Below are 21038 nucleotides of genomic sequence, written 5' to 3'. Positions count from 1 at the left end.
AGAACAGGACAAAACATATAGTGACAAGTATTACATTGATTTATAAATTAGCAGTGTTAAGCTCTAAAACATGTGCACAAGCTGACCAGATCATCCTTTATCCTACTTTTAAAATCCTCCACGTTGTTTTGAAGCCAGTCGTCGGCGGGTGCCATATTGGAAATGCTGAACTCAACCTAACTTAAGCCTTTAACCTTTTCACTAACAGCTACGGGGTTCCCCACCTGTCAATCAAGACAGCCATGTCCTTATTTAGCCAAAACTAGTGAGTTTAATACCTTCAAAAATAATGAGTTACAAAAAAATTAACCCCCTGTACAGTGTGTTGATAAAGAATTAACTATTTAGTCCTAAACCGTTTTTTTTTAACCAGGCTGTAAACATGTTTATTATTGCTGTAAAGATTGTCTTTTTTTGAATGGGTGTGTATGTGGTTTCCTGTGTTTCTGCAGCCAGCCTCAAGTGGACGCTTGATGAACTGCAGCTTGTAACACTTCCGCATGGGCTTCCTATTTTAAGACCAGAGGTTGCCAAAGCAAGTCGACCACTGATGGAAGTATAATCAGCATATTTATTTGTCAGTAGGTTCACTATGGAATTAGGTCTGTTGTATGCATGATCAAATATTCATACTCAAAGAAAAGATGTGGTACTTAAACAACACCTTTCAGAAAACCAAAAGACTTCTGTTTTTCTAATTAAGTAGAGTTGAACTATTCCTCCATTGTTGTACTTAATAAAGCAGCACTAACGTTTGATTCACTGATGAGAATCCAATCCTCTAATCTTCTGGAAAAGTAAAGAGTGTTTGAGGAAGCACCTGCCTGCTGGCACGAAGTTGTTTCCACAGTAAACACTGGAGGAGTGAGGAACCTCATCCGGAGCACAATAATAAGGGGCTTTCCCGCAGCCATGTTTACCTCAGAGCTACTTGCCTCTGGAGCAGCTGCACAGACTCACTCCCTCACACATTCCTGCAGGTATCCTTATGAGTGAGTAAAAGTGCTGTTTTTAGTGCTTCAAGTATCGCTTTTATGGATTGTTTTGATGTTCACATGAAAAGTAAGAAACAAAGAAGGAATAAATATGTTTTATGGAGGAAATGAACTCATTACAGAGGCTCTCATCTCGCTGAGGTTGCACTAAGATACATCTAAATTAGGCAATCTAAATACAGCTTGCATATTCAGTCATTACGTCCTCAGTTTGATGTCAAATGGGAGGAAAATGAAGCTTGCAAAACTCATGAGCATCCCAGGGGAGCAGCGGACAGAAGTGCCTGCTGAATGAATGGGGGACTTCAATTGTTCCTTGTTTATTGACAATCACTTTGTCTTTTAAGGCAAATGCAGGAGCGAGGCCTTCTCTCACTCCATGTGTGACAGGGGACAGATATGGTTCCCACACAGACAGGAAGTCAAAGAGGGGCCTCCTGTGATGCAGAGGGGGATGAAAAATTGAGGAACGTGTACGTCTGTGACTTAATTTGTGTGTTTGCTTCCTTTCAAATCAGAGCTTTGATGTCTTTTAAGCACATAGAGGACACTTTAAGGTGGATGTTATACGTGTAAGCTTTGTTTTAAATAAGAAGTGTCCAGTGGAAATCAATCACACTCACATGTTTGGATATCATGCACTCTCAGGTTGATAAAGGGAGTTCAAAGTGCTCATTGGCAGCATGTATGCTTCTGGCACAGAGGTGGTCAAGACTGTGCCGCTAAAGGAGACCCACGCTCCCGGTCTTTCCCACCGTTGTTCAGGTTATCCTGTGGGGCCACTTATGACCCTCATGCAAGCAGGATGCAATGTCTGGGGACCCCAACAGAGCTGTACACAAGCATCCGCCGAGCCCTGGGAAGAAAACAAGAGGCTGATGGAAAACCAGGAGAAGGGAGCATAAAGAGAAACAGCAGTTAGTAACCAGGACGCACTCAATAACACTCACCATGCACCTGCAGCCTCCCTGTGTGTGTGTGTTTGTGTTTGTGTGTGTGTGTGTGAAGAGTGCTTGTTCCTTCAGAGAACTACAGCACAGCATAGTCCCCACACACAGCACAGGTGGTCCAAACAAAAACCTGTGAAGTGTTGCCCAGAGAGTAATATCCCCACGTTACGTGTTGTATAAAGCCCCCCATAGGAAACAAACACTTCCGGTGCTGTAAGATTTATTGTTCCCTGCACTTACAGCGTGCAACACACTCTGAATGATACCTTCCTCACAAAGCATCTTTGATTCATTCTTAATATCATTTCATCATAATTTAGCATGCAAACCACAAACAAAGGGGGTCATAATAACTTGTAGATAACTCAAGGACACATTGTTTTTGTGTTTATTGTTCCCATCGCTGAAGAAGAGCGGTGAATTCCCTCCTCGGGGTATTGAATGGTGAGAATAGGAAAGAGCTGGTTAGCTGTGCTGTATGGTGTGAAAACCAGAGCATTGTTGCACTTTGATAGATTGACCGCACATCAGCTTGTATTTTTTTTCTTTTTCCTTCAATGTGACAAACTTTGCATCTGTATTCACATCCGTTCACTTCCCTCTGCACCAGATACTGACATACACGCATTATGTAATGAAAATCCCCAAAGTTCATCACCTGGCTGAGTCATTTCTATATTCTCTAGGTCAATGTAAGGGTTAGCTATTCATAGAAATGATGTGGATTTATAAAAAGATGAGAAAGTACTTTATGATCAGTTAGTGTTACATGTTCCCCAAGTTGGGTTATGATGCACCTGACTCCTGGAGCTGAATCTACTGAAGTTGTTGCACTTTCCAGACCTCCATTTGTCATTGTTTAACTCAGGAGTACTGTATTTCTCTGCATTTGTATCATTAACATACTTATTTATTCTACTACACATCAGACTTCACCTTATCTTTATTGTACCTTTAACTATCTCCTCTTTCAGGTCAGAAAATATCCCTTTTCCCGGTCTGTCATCATGGCTTTTACTTTATCATACTCATACTTTGTCTTGTTATTGTGTAAGTGCTTGACTCTGTATCATTCTAAATCAGGGTTTGCCATCAATGATCTCTTGAGTGTAAATAAAGGTTGTTTCCATCTTTGTAAATGGACAATCTGGAGGTGAATAAGGGTTCAAAACACGTCTTTCTATGCCCTCTAGTGTTCACATTGTGGAACAGCATCAATCAGACAACACAGTACAGTGATGTCAGCCATTCAAGGTGAAACAGAATCACAATGAAGACTGTGAACACAATTCTAATCCTACTTTCCCACTTATTTGAACAGATATATATTCATTATGTATCTGCGCAAAGAAACTTCAGAACTCAAATGCAAACCAAGGAATTCAAAATTTAGAATAAAAAAGAAAGGTAAGAAAGATCATTAAAGGAATGAGTTGGAAAAACAATACAATACAATGCTTGATATTCCAGGAGCTTATCACTACCAGTGTTAGTTACTGTTCCTGTTTCATGTTCACCTTTAAAGGATGACCCAACTCGGTCTCAGCAGATGTGTGTCTAACATGAGTCTGGTCCTGCTGGAGGTTTCTGCCTGTTAAAGGAAGTTTGTCCTTGCCACTGTAACTTGCTAAATGCTGCAAAGTGCACTGCTCATGGTGGATTAAGATGAGATCAGACTGAGTCCTGTCTGTAAGATGGGACTGGATCTTATTCTGTGTTGATGTTGGGTCTTTGTTAATAATAGAATATAGAGTACGGTCTAGACCTGCTCTGTTTGCAAAGTACCTTGAGGTAATGTTTGTTGAGATTTGGCGCTATACAAATAAAGACTGAGATTGGGATTGATCAAGACAGGATACGATCCAGTCCCACAGGACTCAGTCTGATCTCATCTTAATCCACCATGAGCAGAGCACTTTGCAGCATTTAACAAGTTACAGTGGCAAACTTCCTTTAACAGGCAGAAACCTCCAGCAGGACCAGACTCATGTTAGACACACATCTGCTGAGAATGTTCTAGTCTTTCTACTTAAATTCTTTATTCTAGAAAAACAGTGCAAAGTGGTGAATTATATGTTAAGCACATCTCCTTGAATATATTATGACTAGCTGTGCATAAATCTGCATATGGTTTCAGATATGCAGTTTCAGCTCCACCTCTTGGTCTGTTTCTAGACTGATTGAAAAGTAGGCTATGTCTGCTTCTGCAATATGGTGATGATCACACTTCCTCAGAAACCAATGAATGATGTCACTGAGTTTGTGTTCATGTTTTATACAGTCTGTGGTCGGTTTTCAGTAAATAGGATTATAATAGCTGCTGGTACTCAGTGCTGGTATTATTCAGTACCAGATCAAAAGTGTACTTCAGAGTCTACAGTTCTAGTTATGTGTATATAATGGGCAGTTTACCTCTTAATAAAAACGAGAGTTGAAAGGAGAGACAGTCAAGAAAAAAGGTGTAAATCCAGGACAATGGATGGGCAAAACTTGATCTTAAAACCAGTTAAGTATTTGTCTGCACTGCCACACTTCCTGACATAGAAAACTGACAAATATTTGGCCTCATTGATCTGATTTAAAATCATTTTCCTATGTTCTTCACTTCATAGTTTTGCTTTGTTTAAATATGAGATACTTTGGTTGTACTTCAAAGTTTTAACCAACTCTTAGCTCCATCCTGTGGTCAGAGTGTGAACTGCATACTGTTACCATGCGTCACAGTTTCGCTGGTTGCATCAATGTCAACAAAGTGGTGGTTTTAACCACCAGAGGAACTGAGAAGTGTCTTATTTATGAGAACTCAGCCACTGAATCTAAACAACATGCATACCCTACAGTGCATACACATTAGCCACTCTATTTAATTCAATACAGACCTCAGCTGTTTTCAGAAGCACCACAATAGCATTTATTATTACTTTTTGTGTTGTAATGAATCAATGAATCTGACCTTGTGTGTGGTACATTTATGATTCTGAAGACTTAAGGTGTATCATATGAATCGCCTTCATTTGTCAAACAGTTGAAGGTAAAATAAAGTTAACATGTCGGAGGTTTAACCAGCAGTTGAAGTGATCTTGGCTCTGTTCTTTACATGATTTGCCACAGGGGCCAACAGAGGCACAGAAATAAACAGACAGACTGTTATCTGTTACAGTAAACTGTACGGAGCCCCCCATGGGGAGGCCGTGGTCTTCACAGAAAGAGAGAGAGAGTGAGAGAGAGAGGGAGTGGAAAAAGAAAAGAGAGAGAGTGAGTTTCAGAACAAAAATGAGCGAGTGAGAGTGACACACTGACAAGCTTTTGTGCTTTTCAATGAGGAAACTGAAGCATTTGACATCTGGGGGACTTCTGAGGACACACGCCTGGGAGACTGCTTCAAGGTAACTTTTTAAATTTAAATTACAAACACACTGATGACAGACGTGTAGATGCTTATTATGTATTATAGAGCGATTTTACAATTATGCAGAATAAGAGCAAAGCCTAGATTTAAAAGAGTGGATATTATTAACTTAATTTAATACTAGCCTGCTGTAAGGTCATACTGAAACATGTTAACATCAGTTGTTTGTAGGCATGAAGATGATCACAAAATTGTACATGAAAATATTTTTAAACTATATTAAAACTTCAAGTGTCTGAAGAATAAAGCACACTAAAAGTAGTGATAAAGGAGTTGCAAACATCCGTCAGTATAACACAACTTTTAATTTACTTTGTATGTTTTCTCCTCTTGAAAGCAGATATGGGAAATATACGTATACTCCAGATATTTAAAAAATCCCCTAAAAGTTAACTATGAAAGTTTGTCTTTGGGATTTCCACTTGTTGTATAAACACCAGGGTTGAACTTACACTTTCATGGATACAGCTGTAAGACTTTTTAATTTATCTATGTGATCTGAAAGTATTTCCTCACGCTATAATTAAGACTTTTGCAGTGTCGGCATAAAACTCAGAGACATCAAAACTCCTTAAAAAAACAAAGTGATTAATTCAAAATATAAGCTTAAAGTCTAAGCCCCCAAAACATACTGTTCCCAATTTTAACTCTCCAGTTCGTGTTTGACTGTAAAGGTTAATTTATGTGACGCACGTTAACGATGCATTCATTGGGTGTAAAGTAACTCTGATGAGCTTTACAACTTCTGGTCTCTCACTCATATTCCATCATCTCATCACAGAGCATCTTAAAATATGTCTCTTCACATAAATATAGAATCTCTGTCAATAATATCTCCATCAATGGAACATGATGTCACACTGAACAGTTGGGAGCTCAGAGTGCATTTCTACTTCTTCTTCTTCTTATCAGTTGTTTTTTCTTTCTATTTTTCAGCACTGTGTTTATACCTTAACTGTAAATGCAAATACCACCATAAAAAACAAAAACATTTCTCACTTCCCCTTTTTTGAGCATCAGTTTTGTTCCACTTGTAACCAAGACTCTTGTCTGACACTCTCCAGTGATAGTATAGAGAATCTGAGATTATTTTTATTCCTTTTTTTTTTTTTAGACCCGGCATGAATTTACAGAGCGGTGTGTGCAGCAGGAGGAGCGGCGACTGAGAAGTTTAAATAAAGCTCATCTGCTTTATCAGGTAATCATTCAAAAACAAACACACTGTAACTGTATGAGGAGTTTTGAAAGTAGTATTTGCAGTGGTATTTGGGATGTAAAATCAAAAAGTATGGTAATATTTGACTTATTGAGTAAGTATTGTTACAACCCCATTTTTAAAAAAAGTTAATAAAAACCAAATTCCATGTTTTGAAAATCATCAAAACCCTATATTAAATTGAAAATAGTGCAAAGACAACATCAAATTTTAAAACTAAAAGGTTTTCATGTATGGAAATGATATGCTCATTTTTAATTTGATGCCAGCAACCGAGGAGACCAGCTTCTTTTGTTGTGACGTACAAATATCGTCCCAGTCTTGCCTGATATAGGATTTAAACTCCTCAACAGTTCAGATTCTTTTAGTCGATGTCGTATTTTTCTATTCATGATGCGCCACACGTGTTCAATAGGTGATAATTTGGGACTGCAGGCAGGCCTCGTCTACTGTAGAATGTTGTTTGGCATTGTCTTGCTGAAGTCTGTAAGGTCTTTCCTGAAAATGTCGTCTGGATGGCAGCATTTGTTGCTCCAAAACCTGTATATATTGTTGAGTATTAATGGTGCCATGGGGACTAATGCAACTCCATACCATCCCGGATAGCTAGCTTTTGAAATGTACACTGATAACAAGCTGGGTGGTCCCTCTATTCGTCCATGATTTCCAAAAAGAATGTAAATTTTGCCCAAAGAAGCCACCAGCATTTCTGGATCATGCTTATATATGGGTTCCTCTTTGCATGATACAGTTTTAGTATTCATTTGTGGATAATTATGAGCCAATGTGGTGATTTCCACTATAGAGTCATATCTGTTTATAATGCAGTGCTGCCTGAAGGCCTGTATATTACAGCCCTTCAGTATTGGTTTTTGGCCTTGTCCCCTTTGTACAGAGATATCTCCAGATTCTCTGAATCTGATATGTGCTGTAGATGATGCAATCCCCAAATCCTTTCCTATTTCATGCTGACGAACACTAATCTGAAATTATTTGTGCAATTGATAGGGGATTTGTGGCTGTCAAGAACATATACAGTTGTGCTCATAAGTTTACATACCCTGGTAGAATTTATGATTTCTTGGGAGGTTTCTGTTGTCATTATGATATAAAATGAGTAAACACAGTTGTTTGACAACAAATGGCTTCACCCAACCACTAACCATGAGTGAATTTTTTTCTCTTATTATTATTATTCATATTCTCTGAAAAATAGCCAAAAAAAATCACAAATCTCTCATAAAACAATGATATTTTTCAGTTTCAGCATTCAATATATTGTCTTTGCATTTTTTTCAATCAAATTTAGGATTTAAATCATTTACAAATCATCAAAATCTGCTTTTATCAGCTTTTAACACAGTGTCCCAACTTTCTTTTGGAATAAGTGTTATAGTAGAAAGCAATATAAATGAAAGAGGTTTCATTCATGCACACAGGATGGGCTGCGCTTGCAGTGGCCAGACACAAGTGAATGATAAGCTCTACAAAGGAAAACCCAACTCTCAGGCCTCCCACCTGTCCAACCACATCGTAAGTACGACACTGAAAGAAGAAGCTTTACCGTCTTTAACCCATAACTACTTATCGAAATGTGAAGCTAATTAAATCTACCATGAGGGACTTTCAGTTGATGTACCTGTTGACATAGCCCTGTGCACAAAGGGGTGTACTCTTGTCTCGTTGCTCATCTGGTCCTGTACATGAGTAAAAAGTGTTTTCTGACAAGAACTTGAATCATGAATCTTTTAAGTGAAAATGTCAGCAGTGGGCTGTTATTCGCCTCTGACGTGTGACACCTACCCTGTGGCAGTGGGTTCAAGCATTTAAAATGACATCATAGAAATTCTTAATCTTGTGGCTGATATTCTGGTTTGTTTGACTAGATCATGACGAGGCAACATTAATTCAGTTTGTTTCATCACCCCCCAAACAAACCCTCACAGGAGCTTTAAGTTAACCTACTGCAGATTTAAAGCTACTGTTTTGAAATAATTGACAGATTGTATAATAATGCATTATTTTCTGTCTTTCAGGGGCGAAGTGGAAACACATTAGCGGAAAACGGTAATTACAGTCCCCAAAGGATGTAACAAACCATCTGTTAAAATAAAAGGACTGTTCGTATGCGGTCCGCTGCTCTGTGGAGACGTTAGCAGCAGCGAGATGAGGCTTCGTTTAGCGATTGAAATCTAAATTGTACTTCCTCTGTTCTCTTCTGGGCACGAAATGAGATTATAAATGAAAGAAAGCTGTTTCATGTCAGACAGTGTAGAAACTTCAGAGTAATCATCCCTATGAAGACGAGAGATTTTGGAAAATCTGAATTTAGCTTCGCATTTGTACAGTATTTTAACATTAACTTCCTTGTTTGGAGTAGCAGCAATAAAAGGTTATAAAGGGTTCAACTGAGGAACATTTGAGATCAATTAAACTAAATTGTAAGCAGCTGAGACTTTCTGGGAATAACAATTGTCTCTCTTTAGATGAAGTTGTGTTCGTGGCGCTGCATGACTTCAAAGGGACAAACGACAGCGATCTACCTTTCAAAAAGGGAGACAAACTGAAGGTTTTACAAGAGTGAGTATCCCAAGTATACGTATTTCATATTGTGTTCAATCATGAAATGAAGCAGTGTTTCTAATCTGAGAAATGATCATGATTATTATAATGTCTGTGTGTAGAAATGGAGAGTGGTGGGTGGCTCAGTCGCTGCTGACTGGACAGGAGGGCTTCATACCCTGTAATTATGTCGCCCGAGCAGATACACTGGAGGTGGAGAAGTAAGAGACACTTTCATACAGATAACTGAACTGCAGTTTGATAACATTTCATTAACTAATAAGTACATGTTGCATGATTTTAATAAGTGCACTGAAAACAACTGTTATGTAAATTAGTGGTGGCACACTGGCAGCAGTGTTAGAGCCCCTACTGTATCAGCCTAATAGCATGTTACTGTGTTAATCTTTATTTATTATTTTTATTTATTTTTTTAAACTTGAAAATCATTGAGAGCAAAGAAATATAAAAGAAACATTAAAATTATTGACAAGCAAATAAAAGATAAAACCTTAAAAGAATGAAGATCAAATCTTTTATTGTTTTTTTTTTTTTTAAATATTTAGTCTTACATTATTTTCACTATGTGTTTTATTGATTGTGTTTCTAAGCTTGTACAGCACTTTGGTCAACTGTGGTCGTTTTAAAATGTGCTATATAAATAAAGTTTGACTTGACTTGACATGAATTAAAAACAGACAACAATTAAAAAGTAATGTTAAGACAAATTCAGTTAAAACAGGTCCAATCAGAGGTTTAAAATGTTTAAAACTAATGATTTAACATGACTAGAATAAACTAGTGCATTCATTTTAAAGTGCTTTGAAGTGAGTTCCATGCAGATGGTGCAAAAAAAGTCAAAAGCAGATCTTCCCAGCTCAGAATGAACTCCAGGAACCTGGAGAGTAAGCCAATTAGTGGATCGTGTGTGTTGTGCTCCAGAGGACCAAACTAGCATGGATGATAAATATGAGGGTAGCACCCCCAACAAGCGCTTTATAAATACAGAGGTATGAGTGCAAATCATGCCTTTCAATCAGAGAAGACCATCCACCTTATTGTAGAGGATGCAGTGATGAGTATTATGATAATCACCTGTAATAAATCTCAGTGCAGAGTGAAAAAAAGCATCAAGTGGTTTTAACGTGGAAGCTGAAGCATGCCTGTACAAAATGTCACCATAGACAAACACTGATAAAAAAAGTTGCCTCAACCAGGGTTTTCCTGCAGTGCAGAGAAAAACAGGATTTGTTCCTGTAGAAAAAGCCAATCTTTTGTTGAAGTTTACTGGACAAATTTAAAATATTACTTTTAAAAGAAACTTTCCAATACAGAGATATTTATAAAACTTTACCCTTTCTATATTATATTTCAATAATACCCTGCACTGAATTAAAGCACACTGTTTTACAGTTTAAAATCATTAAAATAAAAGTGCTTCATCTTGTTGAATCATTACAATAACAGTTGCAGCAGGTTAGACAGTCCATAATAGTATTCTACGTTTCAGCATAACTGAAAATACAAAACCAACTCATCTTTCTTTTAAAAAAGAGATAAAAAGTGTTGATAAAAGCCAGTAATAGTGTGTTTTTGGGGTCTCTCCTCTGCAGGTGGTTTTTCAAAGACTTGAGTAGAAGAGAGACTGAACGCCTGCTTTTAGCGCCCGGAAACAAACCAGGTGCCTTCCTAGTCCGAGAAAGTGAAACATGTAAAGGTGAGCACACATCATCGATCTCGTCTTGTCATGAGATTACACTATTCAAATAATAACTTTGATGCATCTCAGGAAAACAGCATTTGAATAAGTTACATTTAAAACTGTTTTTTTTTTTTAAATCTTTTTGTTTTTCCCCTCAGGGTCCTTCTCTCTGTCGATCAAAGATAATGTATTAGAACATGGTGATGTAGTTAAACACTACAAGATCCGCTGTCTGGACAAAGGTGGCTACTACATCTCGCCCTCCAACGCGTTTCCATCCCTACAGGAGCTGGTCAAATACTACAGCCGTGAGTTACCAACAGACTCCTGCAAAAACTCAAATCATACAGTGTGTTTGTCTAACTCCTATCAAAATTACTTATTACACCTAATATGACAAGTCTATTTATACATCCTATTCAAGATACTCGACTAGTCTCTAAACATTTAAGGCCATACAATCAGATCTAAAAACTGGATTACTTTAAAATATGGGGCTTTAGAACCAGATGTGAAAAACTACTTTATCATTATTACTCCTGTTATTTAGAGTGATTTTCAATAGACAGCTTCATGACATTTTTAAAGAGCTGGTGTCTGAGCTACCTGAAGAAAGTAATTGCAACAGTTTTAAAATGGGAGAACATTTAAAAAGGTGTAGGTTTGCAAGTATGAATGTGTTCATGAATGTATATTTTACTATTTAACTGTGTTTGCACGTGCTTAATGTGCTGCTATAATTGTGTTGCTGCAGGGCAGCCTTAGAAAAAAGATCTTTGTCTCATTGGGCCTCCTGCTGACACAAAGGATAATTTAAATTTGCTTTATATAATGTATATATATATACATACTGCCAGTCAAGAGTTTGGAAACACCTTCTCATTCCAGGGTTTGTATTTATTTTAATTATTTGAAACACTGTAGATTAATACCAAAGACTTCAAAACTATGAATGGGCATATATGGAATTATTTAATTCACAAAAAAGTGTTAAACAAAGCAGAATATGTTTTATATTTTAGATTCTGTAAAGTAGCCCCCTTTTGCGTTCATGACAGCTTTGCACACTCTTGGTATTCTCTCAGTCTGCTTCATGAAGTGGTCTCCTGGAATGGTTTCTAATGAACATGAGCCTTGTCAAGAGTTCATTTGTAGAATGACTTGCCTTCTTAATGTGTTTGAGACCATCAGTTGTGTTGTTCAGAGGTAGGGTTAGTACACAATGGGTAACCCTATTTGACTTCTGTTGTTGTAATCCAGATTATGGCAAAACCAGATGATTTCATAGTTTGGATGTCTTCAGTATTAATCTACAATGTTGAAAATACTTAAAATAAATACAAGCCATTGAATGAGAAGGTGTGTCCAAACTTTTGACTGGTAGTGTATATATGTATATGTGTATATATATATATATATATATATATATATATATATACATATATAGCCACAAATAAGGCCTTAATCAATTGCAATGATTAAAAATGACTGCCAATATAACAAGCTAAATTTTCACACCAATCTTCTTGAAATAAGGATGACATCTTGTATCAAGAAACTTGTTCAGGAAGACTTTTCATGCTGCATTGACAGCTATTTTTACCCTCTGCATTCAAGTAGTAGTAGTAGTAAAGGTAGTATTGATTCAGTCATCTTACATGATGCAATAATTTCCACATTACAGACACTTTCAACAAAGCAACAGTAATGTATTAAGTGATGACTGAAAAGGCATAGGCAGTAGAATAATGCTTATTTAAGCCCAGTCTACATTTTCTAATTAAGCTACCAGCTTCCCGTCCTTATTTTTGGTTTGTAAGTTTTTGAAATCAGATAAATATCTGGTGTTTTCATGTCAATGTAGCTTACAGTGTAATGAGTCATTTTGACTATCAGACAAATACATTCGGTAAGATATGAGTTTATTTGCGCTGCATTTGATCATTTCAACAATCCAGAAAGTGTTCTACCTCTTTCTTTGACGGATACAATATTTAAATAAAGGAAGGACTGCAGGGTTTAAAATGCTATTTATGTTTGTTACCTGCTGTGTTTTCTTAGAAGAAGTCTGCACTCACACTAAAGTAAAGTAAGAAGTCAGACCCTTGTGATGAGTTGTGCATTTCCTGTGTGAGAGGAGTGAGTCTTTCCCCTCCTGTGACTACACCACAAGATAAGACGGCCGAATCTCTAAAATGGCTGTCATCAGACTCAAGTTCAAACAGCAAGCAAACAAGCGTACGCCGACAAGCCCGAAGCTGAAAGACTGAAGCTAACAATAACAGTGACTAAACTTCAAAACGGCTTCAAATCTGTTGTGTAGTAAGCGTGCATGTGTGACGTCTGTGTGCAGGGACATCAGACGGTTTGTGTCAGCGTCTGTACGCCCCCTGTAAACCCAAAGCCCCCCAGCAGCCGTGGGCTCAGGACGAGTGGGAGATTCCCAGAGAGACCCTGAAAATGGTGAAGAAACTGGGGGCCGGGCAGTTTGGAGAAGTGTGGATGGGTAAGAAAAAAGTTAACTCTTCACCCTGATAAACACACACCATTATTAAGCTACACAAGCTGATAACAGTGAGTTGTTTAAATTCCCTCCGCAGGTTTCTATAAGAGCACGCAGAAAGTCGCTGTCAAGACGTTAAAGGAGGGAACGATGGAGCCTGAGGCCTTTCTCCAGGAGGCCAACCTGATGAAGAAGCTGCAGCACGAGCGCCTGGTGCGCCTCCACGCCGTGGTCACCAAAGAGCCCATTCTTATCGTCACTGAGTTCATGATCCACGGTGAGGAAAGCATTCAATCAGAGGAGAGTTGTGGTTGACTGAAGTCTCTTTTACAACAACTATTTTTAGGAATGATCAACCCGGACATACTGTCTGGATTTGTCCGGGAATTGTTATTTTCCTTGAAAAGACTGCTAACACTTAAGCCCCCGCCAGCTGCTTCAGACAAAAATTAACTATATAGAAAGGACATCTTTCTGCAGATTGTCTCATTTTGCTTTTGCAGCTCATAGAGACATCAGTCTATTCACTAAGAGTTTTAAGTATGTTGCTTTGTCTAACCAAAACCCAAAAGACATAACGAGTAGTGAGATTAAAGCTCCCTTGAGGAACTTTTTGTGTTGATTTCGGCGCCCCCTGTGGACAAAGAGAAACCTCTTATCTCTGGTGATCCTGTACATGTGTACATCTTGTTTTTGAGTCTGGGGCTACTCGCTTGCTTGCTTTGAAGACTTTAGCCTCTGTACATAGGGCAGACGATTTACCAACAGAGCTAATTCTATGCCCCACAGTTAACATTTTGCTCTCCTTCAAAAGGCGATTTAAATATACGGTACCAGTTGAAAGTTTGGACACACCTTCTCATGCAATGGTTTTTATTTATTTTGATTATTTTCGACATTGTAGATTAATACTGAAGACATCAAAACTATGAAATAATCTGGTTTTGCCATAATCTGGATTACAACAGTAGTCAAATAGGGCTATCCATTGTGTACTAACCCTACCTCTGAACAACACAACTGATGGTCTCAAACACATTAAGAAGGCAAGTCATTCTACAAATGAACTCTTGGCAAGGCTCATGTTCATTAGAAACCATTCCAGGAGACCACTTCATGAAGCAGACTGAGAGAATACCAAGAGTGTGCTAAACTGTCATGAAGGCAAAAGGGGGCTACTTTACAGAATCTAAAATATAAAACATATTCTGGTTCGTTTCACACTTTATGTTGTTTAAATAATTCCATATATGTTCTTTCAAAGTTTTGATGTCTTCAGTATTAATCTACAGTGTTTCAAATAATTCAAAAGAAATACAAACCCTGGAATGAGAAGGTGTTTCCAAACTTTTGACTAGCACTGTATTTTTTAAAAATTATTCTCAAAATGATTTCTAAAACTGAAGACGTTCTCACTTAGCTGGGACAAAGATCAGCATGAACAATAACATTTGTACAATAACCTGCTGTCAAATCTGAGGAATTAAAAACTACACCTACATGAAGCTTAAACAATTATAACACTATGTCTTTAGCTGATTTAATCCCACAGATTAGATGTGCCACTCAGCAGCTCTGTGCATGCTTAGAGCCAGACTCCTGGGCACTCGTCACTGCACTGTGAGCATAAAATGATAGAGCATGAAGATATTATTCTGCCATAATCTTAATAAAAGATTTAGTGGTAAAGTATCAAACATGCTCCCCGTTCTCTGAAGATGCAAATGAGGAGAGTAGAAGAGTTATGTAAAGTCATTCTGCACTCTGAGGATTGTTTGATTGAGGCTATTGGTCCACTTAGATACCAAAACATAGTCACCTTGTTATTATCAAGCACTTTATCAAGTTTGCACTCTGCTAACTTTTTTTCACTATGCTAGGATTTTTTTGACAGAGCAGCAAAACTTAACAGAACACCGGTCCCATGATATAAATGTCACCCCTGCCTCCTTCTCCAAATGATACTGAACACTCTCTGTGTTCTCAGATTAGCTTACTCCCACTTCATGCAGAAATTGTACTAAGGGGCTGGCGGTAAATATTCAGGAGAAAATAGGGTTGAAAATTTCAGCTGTTTGCATTAACACAGAGCATAAACATTTTTAAAAGCAAACTCAAGACCTACCTTTTAAGTCTCGCTTTTAGGTGAGTTTCATTCTTAAACAGTTTTATTTATTTATTTATTTATTTATTTATTACCTAGTTCGAATTTTAGTCACTTTTATTTATTTATTTATTTATATACTTATTTATTTTATCTTTTAAGTATACCCTCTTATTTTCTTTTAATGTTCTAATATTCTAGTGTTTTATTATCTTACAAATTTTTAATTTCCTGTGTTGAGTTTGAACATCTTATTTTACTTCCAGTGTTTCCTTATTCAGATATCATGGGAGCGTTTCCTCAGTTCGTTCAGCAACTTCTTTTTCATTTTTTATTTTTATTTATTTTATGTTTATTTTATTACTATTGTTGCATAAATTGTGTTCTTAACCTTAGGATTGAGGGGTGGGTTTGGGGTCAGGGCTTGGGGTGGGATCTTGTTCTTAATTTATTCTATTTTAAGTTGTTTTTACGTACTGCACTTTGTGTTGAAAAGTGCTTTATAAATAAAGCCTGATTGATTGATTGATTGATTGATTGATTGATTGATTGATTGATTGATTGATTGATTGATTGATTGATTGATTGATTGATTGATTGATTGATTGATTGATTGAACAGATGCAGCCAACCAGGAATATATTGGGGAGTTTTCATATTGAGTATTGTGCAAATGTGAATAAGGCTTGCATATGTTTTTGAGGGTGTAATCATAGGATTTACAAAACCTGCTGAATTAAACGTGATTATACCAGAATTTCTTCTTATGGTGAAACATCAATACTGCAGAAGTATCACACTGATTTGTCAGGTTCCAGTGAATGCTGCGGTTACGTGTTTACCAGTTGAACTCGAAGAAGTTTCTCAGGAATTAAAAACAGGAGTGTTTCATTTCTCAAAATAACATAGTTGTACTTCTCATTTTCAGGTTGTCTCCTGGACTTTCTAAAAACAGACCTAGGAAAAAAGCTGAAGCTCAATAAGCTGATCGACATGTCGGCGCAGGTAGGAAATGTTTGATGATAATCGCGTCTAATCTCTGAAGCATGATCTGAGAATATACAGTCATGTAGCCTCACACACCTCTAACACTCATCTCTGCAGGATAACAAGAGGTTATCTTTGACAACTTCTTTTCCATTGCATGAGAGTGCCTGGGTGTTTTTTCTCACCTTTATCACTGCTAAATCTTCTATTTATGATGCATGATATTAATTCACAGATTTAGCGTCCTCTGCCACACAAAAAAAAACACAAGCCTCCTGACTGACCCAGAGTCTATTTATACACACAAGCTAGCTGCTCTACTGTCACACCTTTAACTCGTGTCATTGTGTGTGCTCCGACGCCAGGCATGATGTGAAAACACATGGAAACAGCAGTAGCTGTGTGGTTTCTGTGGCGGAGTTTTAGCTCGTCTGGTTCGAAAGCCTCACCCTACGTCAATTATTAACATCCGGACAGGAAGTCGTGTAATTTTCCATCCACAGTGAGCTTCCCCCCACAACTTTCTCGCCCTCCAAACAGAGACTTTTCACTTCCTGAATGTTGGCAGGCTGCTGATATCATACACACGCACATGAGTTTACACCCGTACTGTAGCTGCAGATTTGCATATGCTCGCTGAGACTAGTGTACACACAAACAGAGGGACAAACATGTACTGTATGTGTGCAGATCATACATTACTGTACAGATAACCTTTAACTTAATACTTAACTTAGAACTTAATAAACTTGTAGCTTAATTTTCTGACATTTCATTTGATCTAAATCCCTGAAAAGTTGATTCCAACGCTCCTCTCTTCCTTCCTGACAGATAGCTGAGGGCATGGCGTACATAGAGAAGAATAACTACATCCACAGAGACCTGCGTGCAGCCAACATTCTCGTGAATGAGACCCTGCACTGTAAGGTTGCAGACTTTGGCCTGGCCAGGATCATCGAGACAGAATACACAGCTCAGGAAGGTGAGCAGTGTTTATCCACATGGGTTAATAAAAGCATCCAAGGCTGCAGCCAGGACATGAGCACTGGTTTATGTCTCCAAATACATCCTCCAACAACGCTGAATTTACTCAGATAAGAAGACATCATGTTTATTAACCCTCCTGTTATGTTTGTTTCTTTGGAACAGCAATAATGTTCCTGGGTCAATTTGACCCGGGGCATATTCAATTATCCAAATGTGTCAGAACCCCAAAAAATACCAATACACATTTTTTTAATATAATTTTTAACTCAATTACTAACCATTTAAATCAAGATTTGGTCCATTGGTGTTCTTTAATTCTCACAGATCATGGTTCAATGAGGATAACTCACTCGTTTTACATTAAAATTAATGTTAAAACTTTTTTTAATGTACATTGCAAAGCCCTAAATATAAATACAACAGTTTTACATGACATAGATTTTTGTTTATTTTATTTTAAATTCTTATTTTTTTGAGTGATGTTGATAAAATAACATGACTCCTCTTCTGTCACATGCTGCCCAGATTTATATGCTGCATTTAGCAGGTTTGGAAGGCATATATTGCCTAAAATGGACTTTCAAAAGGGTCAATTTGACCTGCAACATAACAGGAGGGTTAATAATTGTGGTTCGACTAAATGGGTTGAACTGTACTTTTCTGTGATGCAACAAGAGACAAATTCAACCAGAGATGTTGAAGAGAGTGCAGAGTTGTCATGTTTTCTAATCTGTTAATCAAATCTCTCTCGTCTAAGGATGTATTACACAACGCTAAGAGGAATTAACACATATACAAGAACACACACACATCTCAGCAGTCACCACCCAGTGGAAACAATACTCAGCAATATCTATTTTCCTCCACTTCAACTAGGTGCCAAGTTTCCCATCAAATGGACGGCTCCAGAGGCCATCAACTATGGCACCTTCAGCATCAAATCAGACGTGTGGTCGTTTGGGATCCTGCTCACAGAGATAGTCACTTATGGAAGAATCCCCTACCCAGGTACAAGGAGTGAGAATAATGAAAAAGAGAGGGAAATACACAACTTCAGTTTTTGCGATGTATGACAACTTAAATCTGGTAAATCTGTCTGCATTTCTCCCTGATCAGGTATGACTAACCCAGAGGTGATCAGGTGTCTGGACAGGTCGTACAGGATGCCGTGTCCCGACGGCTGCCCTGATGAACTCTTCGACATTATGATGATATGCTGGAAGCAGAAACCCGAGGACCGGCCCACTTTTGAGTTTTTGCAGAGCACGCTCAACGACTTCTTTATCGCCACGGAGGGACAATATGAGATGCAGCCATGATTGAAGCAGAAGTGTCCTGCCCATAACGAGAAATGTGAGACTCGAATGCAAGAGGAGGGCCAACCATATACACATTATAATAAAGGGCATTTTCTAGGTCTACCGTTTGAAGGATTGCAAAAGATATGAAGGACATCGGAGATGAGATTGTCTTGGCTGGAAATCTTCAATAAAAAGTTGTATTCTATGACTGCAGCAGCTACTGAATATTCAGGAACATCATAAGGACTGATATGAAATATATGATTGCTAAAAGGAATATGGAAATATTATTACCCTACATGCATGATGTTTAAAGCCTTTGGTCCTGAGGAAGTTTACAGAGTTGATATTATATTATTTTGCGTGGTACAGAAGCGAGCAGCCTGAGATGCACAATATTTTGCACATTTTTTAATTCAGCATTTACATACAGAGGCTTTCTAAATAAAATACATATAAATAAAGGATTTTTGTAAATAAAATATTTACACTGTATAAAAATGTGGTTTCTGCTTGAATTTTAGCTCAGTTGGTTTGATTGCAATGCAGGTGAAATATGTTAAAATGCATTTTAAATCAAGAGTCAGCGGCTACAACCGGTTTCAATAGTTTGTTCTTTGAATTTAATCAATTGCATTCATTTTAAGCAGGGTTCATTGGTTCACTGAGGTTCCTTTTTCATACGCTTAACAAATGTTCCAGTTATTAAGACTTTGTTTGCTAAACAGCTTTGTAAACATGTATCAGGTTGATTTTACAAGTAGATTACTTATCCTTCCTTCTGAATGAGGGATCGATTAGGGCCTGTGTCCACTGACTGCAGTTTTTGCACTGGCAGCGCCTATTATTGATTTAAAACCAAAGCAGTTCAGGGTTTCCATCATTCAGCACGAAACATTGGCTGTCAGATGTTTTTTGTCGCTACACTTTCAGTTCAAAATATAACAACTTTTAGAACACTACCTTGGCCATCAATGTCATCTCTCCATTATCAGCCAATCAAAGTCAAGATCAAGAAGGGGCGGTACTTCTGATGTCAACTTTGCAATAACATCAGTTTAGGTCCATGCAGAAAGAAACTAAACACACCTTCTTCTGACCTATGACCTGGAACTCAGTAATAAGACATCTTATTACCCGGCTTTCTCACTGATCTTCCGGTTGTGTAAGATGCTTGATTCTGATTGGTCAAAACCCCTTGACAACCCCTTGATTTTCACTAACATGAGAAACACCAGAGGCAAACTGATCACGCCACGTCAAATCAAGACCGTAGGGGACTTCGGCAACTTTAAGTTACTGGCCACTACAAAGAAACTTAAACCATGAGCGGTGGTGATTATAGCAGCCGGGTTCAGAGTTGTGACGTTTGCCTCATTTATTTTTAAAGGTGTGTGAACCGCAGAGCTCAGAGAAGAAGGAGAGCTGAATGGGGCCAGTTTCATGTTAAATCGACCACAACAGGCAGATAAGAATCCATCACCATGGAACGCTAACTTTGTGGTCGAATCACTGGGACTATTTTTAAAAAAACTATATATATAAATCAATTTAAATCAATACAATTATCTATTAATAAAGTTTTTTTGCCACTGTGTTTGTATTTTAAGTTAGTAGCCGGGTAATAAGCGGGTTAATGTATGGTGAGCAGGTTGTTATGGGAAAGAGAACACCTTCAGGGTGGACAGGACCCATGCTGGGATTCTATTTCCCATGACTACCTGCTAACCGTACATTTTCCCTTACATGACAGTATTGGAACTTCCCACCCAGAGTGTGACGTAACAAGAGGATGGCCGCAATGGAAATATAGTCTATCAAAACAGCGCATACATTTTAAAATCCTCCTTCTCATCCACAAAGCCCTCCATAACCAGGCCCCCTCTTACCTCACCGACCTGCTCCACCACCACACCCACCTCCTCTCCCTACCACCTGACACCAAGCACCGAACCTGGGGGGACAGAGCTTTCTCTGTCGCCGCCCCCACCCTCTGGAACGCCTTACCACTTAACATTAGAACCTGCCCCAACCTGTCCACCTTCAAATCACTCACCAAAACCCACCTATTTAGAATCGCTTTTAACGTATGATTGCTTTTAAATGTATTTTACTCATGTTTTTACTATTCTGTTGTTTGATACGATGTTTCATCCTTTGTGCAGCGTCTTTGAGTTTTTAGAAAAGCTCTTTATAAATAAAATGTATTATTATTATCATTATTTCTAGGTCTAGAGCTGCTAATGCTACGGTATGATTTTTATAAACAGTTTTAACAATTTCTTTGTAAAATTCCTTTAAATGAAAGCAAATATGACGCAT

The 21038-nt window shown here is 37.9% G+C and overlaps 1 protein-coding gene and 1 long non-coding RNA gene across 2 annotated transcripts in view; one reads left to right on the top strand and one right to left on the bottom strand.

Annotated features, from left to right (window-relative positions):
• Positions 1–1075: 1075 nt before the first annotated feature.
• Positions 1076–21038, bottom strand: part of LOC117823762 — a 50764-nt gene continuing 30801 nt past the window's right edge. The window contains exons 3-4 of the long non-coding RNA XR_004633489.1: positions 1619–1870; positions 1076–1432 (exon numbers count right to left, since the gene is read on the bottom strand). This is a non-coding gene — a long non-coding RNA (uncharacterized LOC117823762). The remainder of the gene's footprint in view (positions 1433–1618; positions 1871–21038) is intronic.
• On the top strand, positions 5229–19177 carry blk (BLK proto-oncogene, Src family tyrosine kinase). The gene is made up of 14 exons (XM_034698975.1): positions 5229–5331; positions 6469–6552; positions 8010–8103; positions 8607–8637; positions 9057–9150; positions 9255–9353; positions 10746–10849; positions 10993–11142; positions 13188–13340; positions 13435–13614; positions 16370–16446; positions 17260–17410; positions 18292–18423; positions 18532–19177. Exons 3-14 carry the CDS (start codon positions 8011–8013, stop codon positions 18732–18734), a joined length of 1467 nt encoding a protein of 488 aa, XP_034554866.1. The 5' UTR covers positions 5229–5331; positions 6469–6552; position 8010; the 3' UTR covers positions 18735–19177.

This window comes from Notolabrus celidotus, chromosome 13, assembly GCF_009762535.1.
Source record: "Notolabrus celidotus isolate fNotCel1 chromosome 13, fNotCel1.pri, whole genome shotgun sequence".
In the NCBI taxonomy this organism is placed as follows: domain Eukaryota; kingdom Metazoa; phylum Chordata; class Actinopteri; order Labriformes; family Labridae; genus Notolabrus; species Notolabrus celidotus.
This window is presented reverse-complemented; position numbering and strand designations above follow the sequence as displayed.

Excerpts from the sequence above, each read along its gene's own strand:
- blk (XM_034698975.1), top strand. The coding sequence starts at position 8,011 with ATGGGCTGCGCTTGCAGTGGCCAGACACAAGTGAATGATAAGCTCTAC. Across the intron at positions 9,354-10,745 it reads GATACACTGGAGGTGGAGAA|GTGGTTTTTCAAAGACTTGA; the intron begins GTAAGAGACACT and ends TCTCCTCTGCAG. Across the intron at positions 13,615-16,369 it reads CACTGAGTTCATGATCCACG|GTTGTCTCCTGGACTTTCTA; the intron begins GTGAGGAAAGCA and ends TCTCATTTTCAG.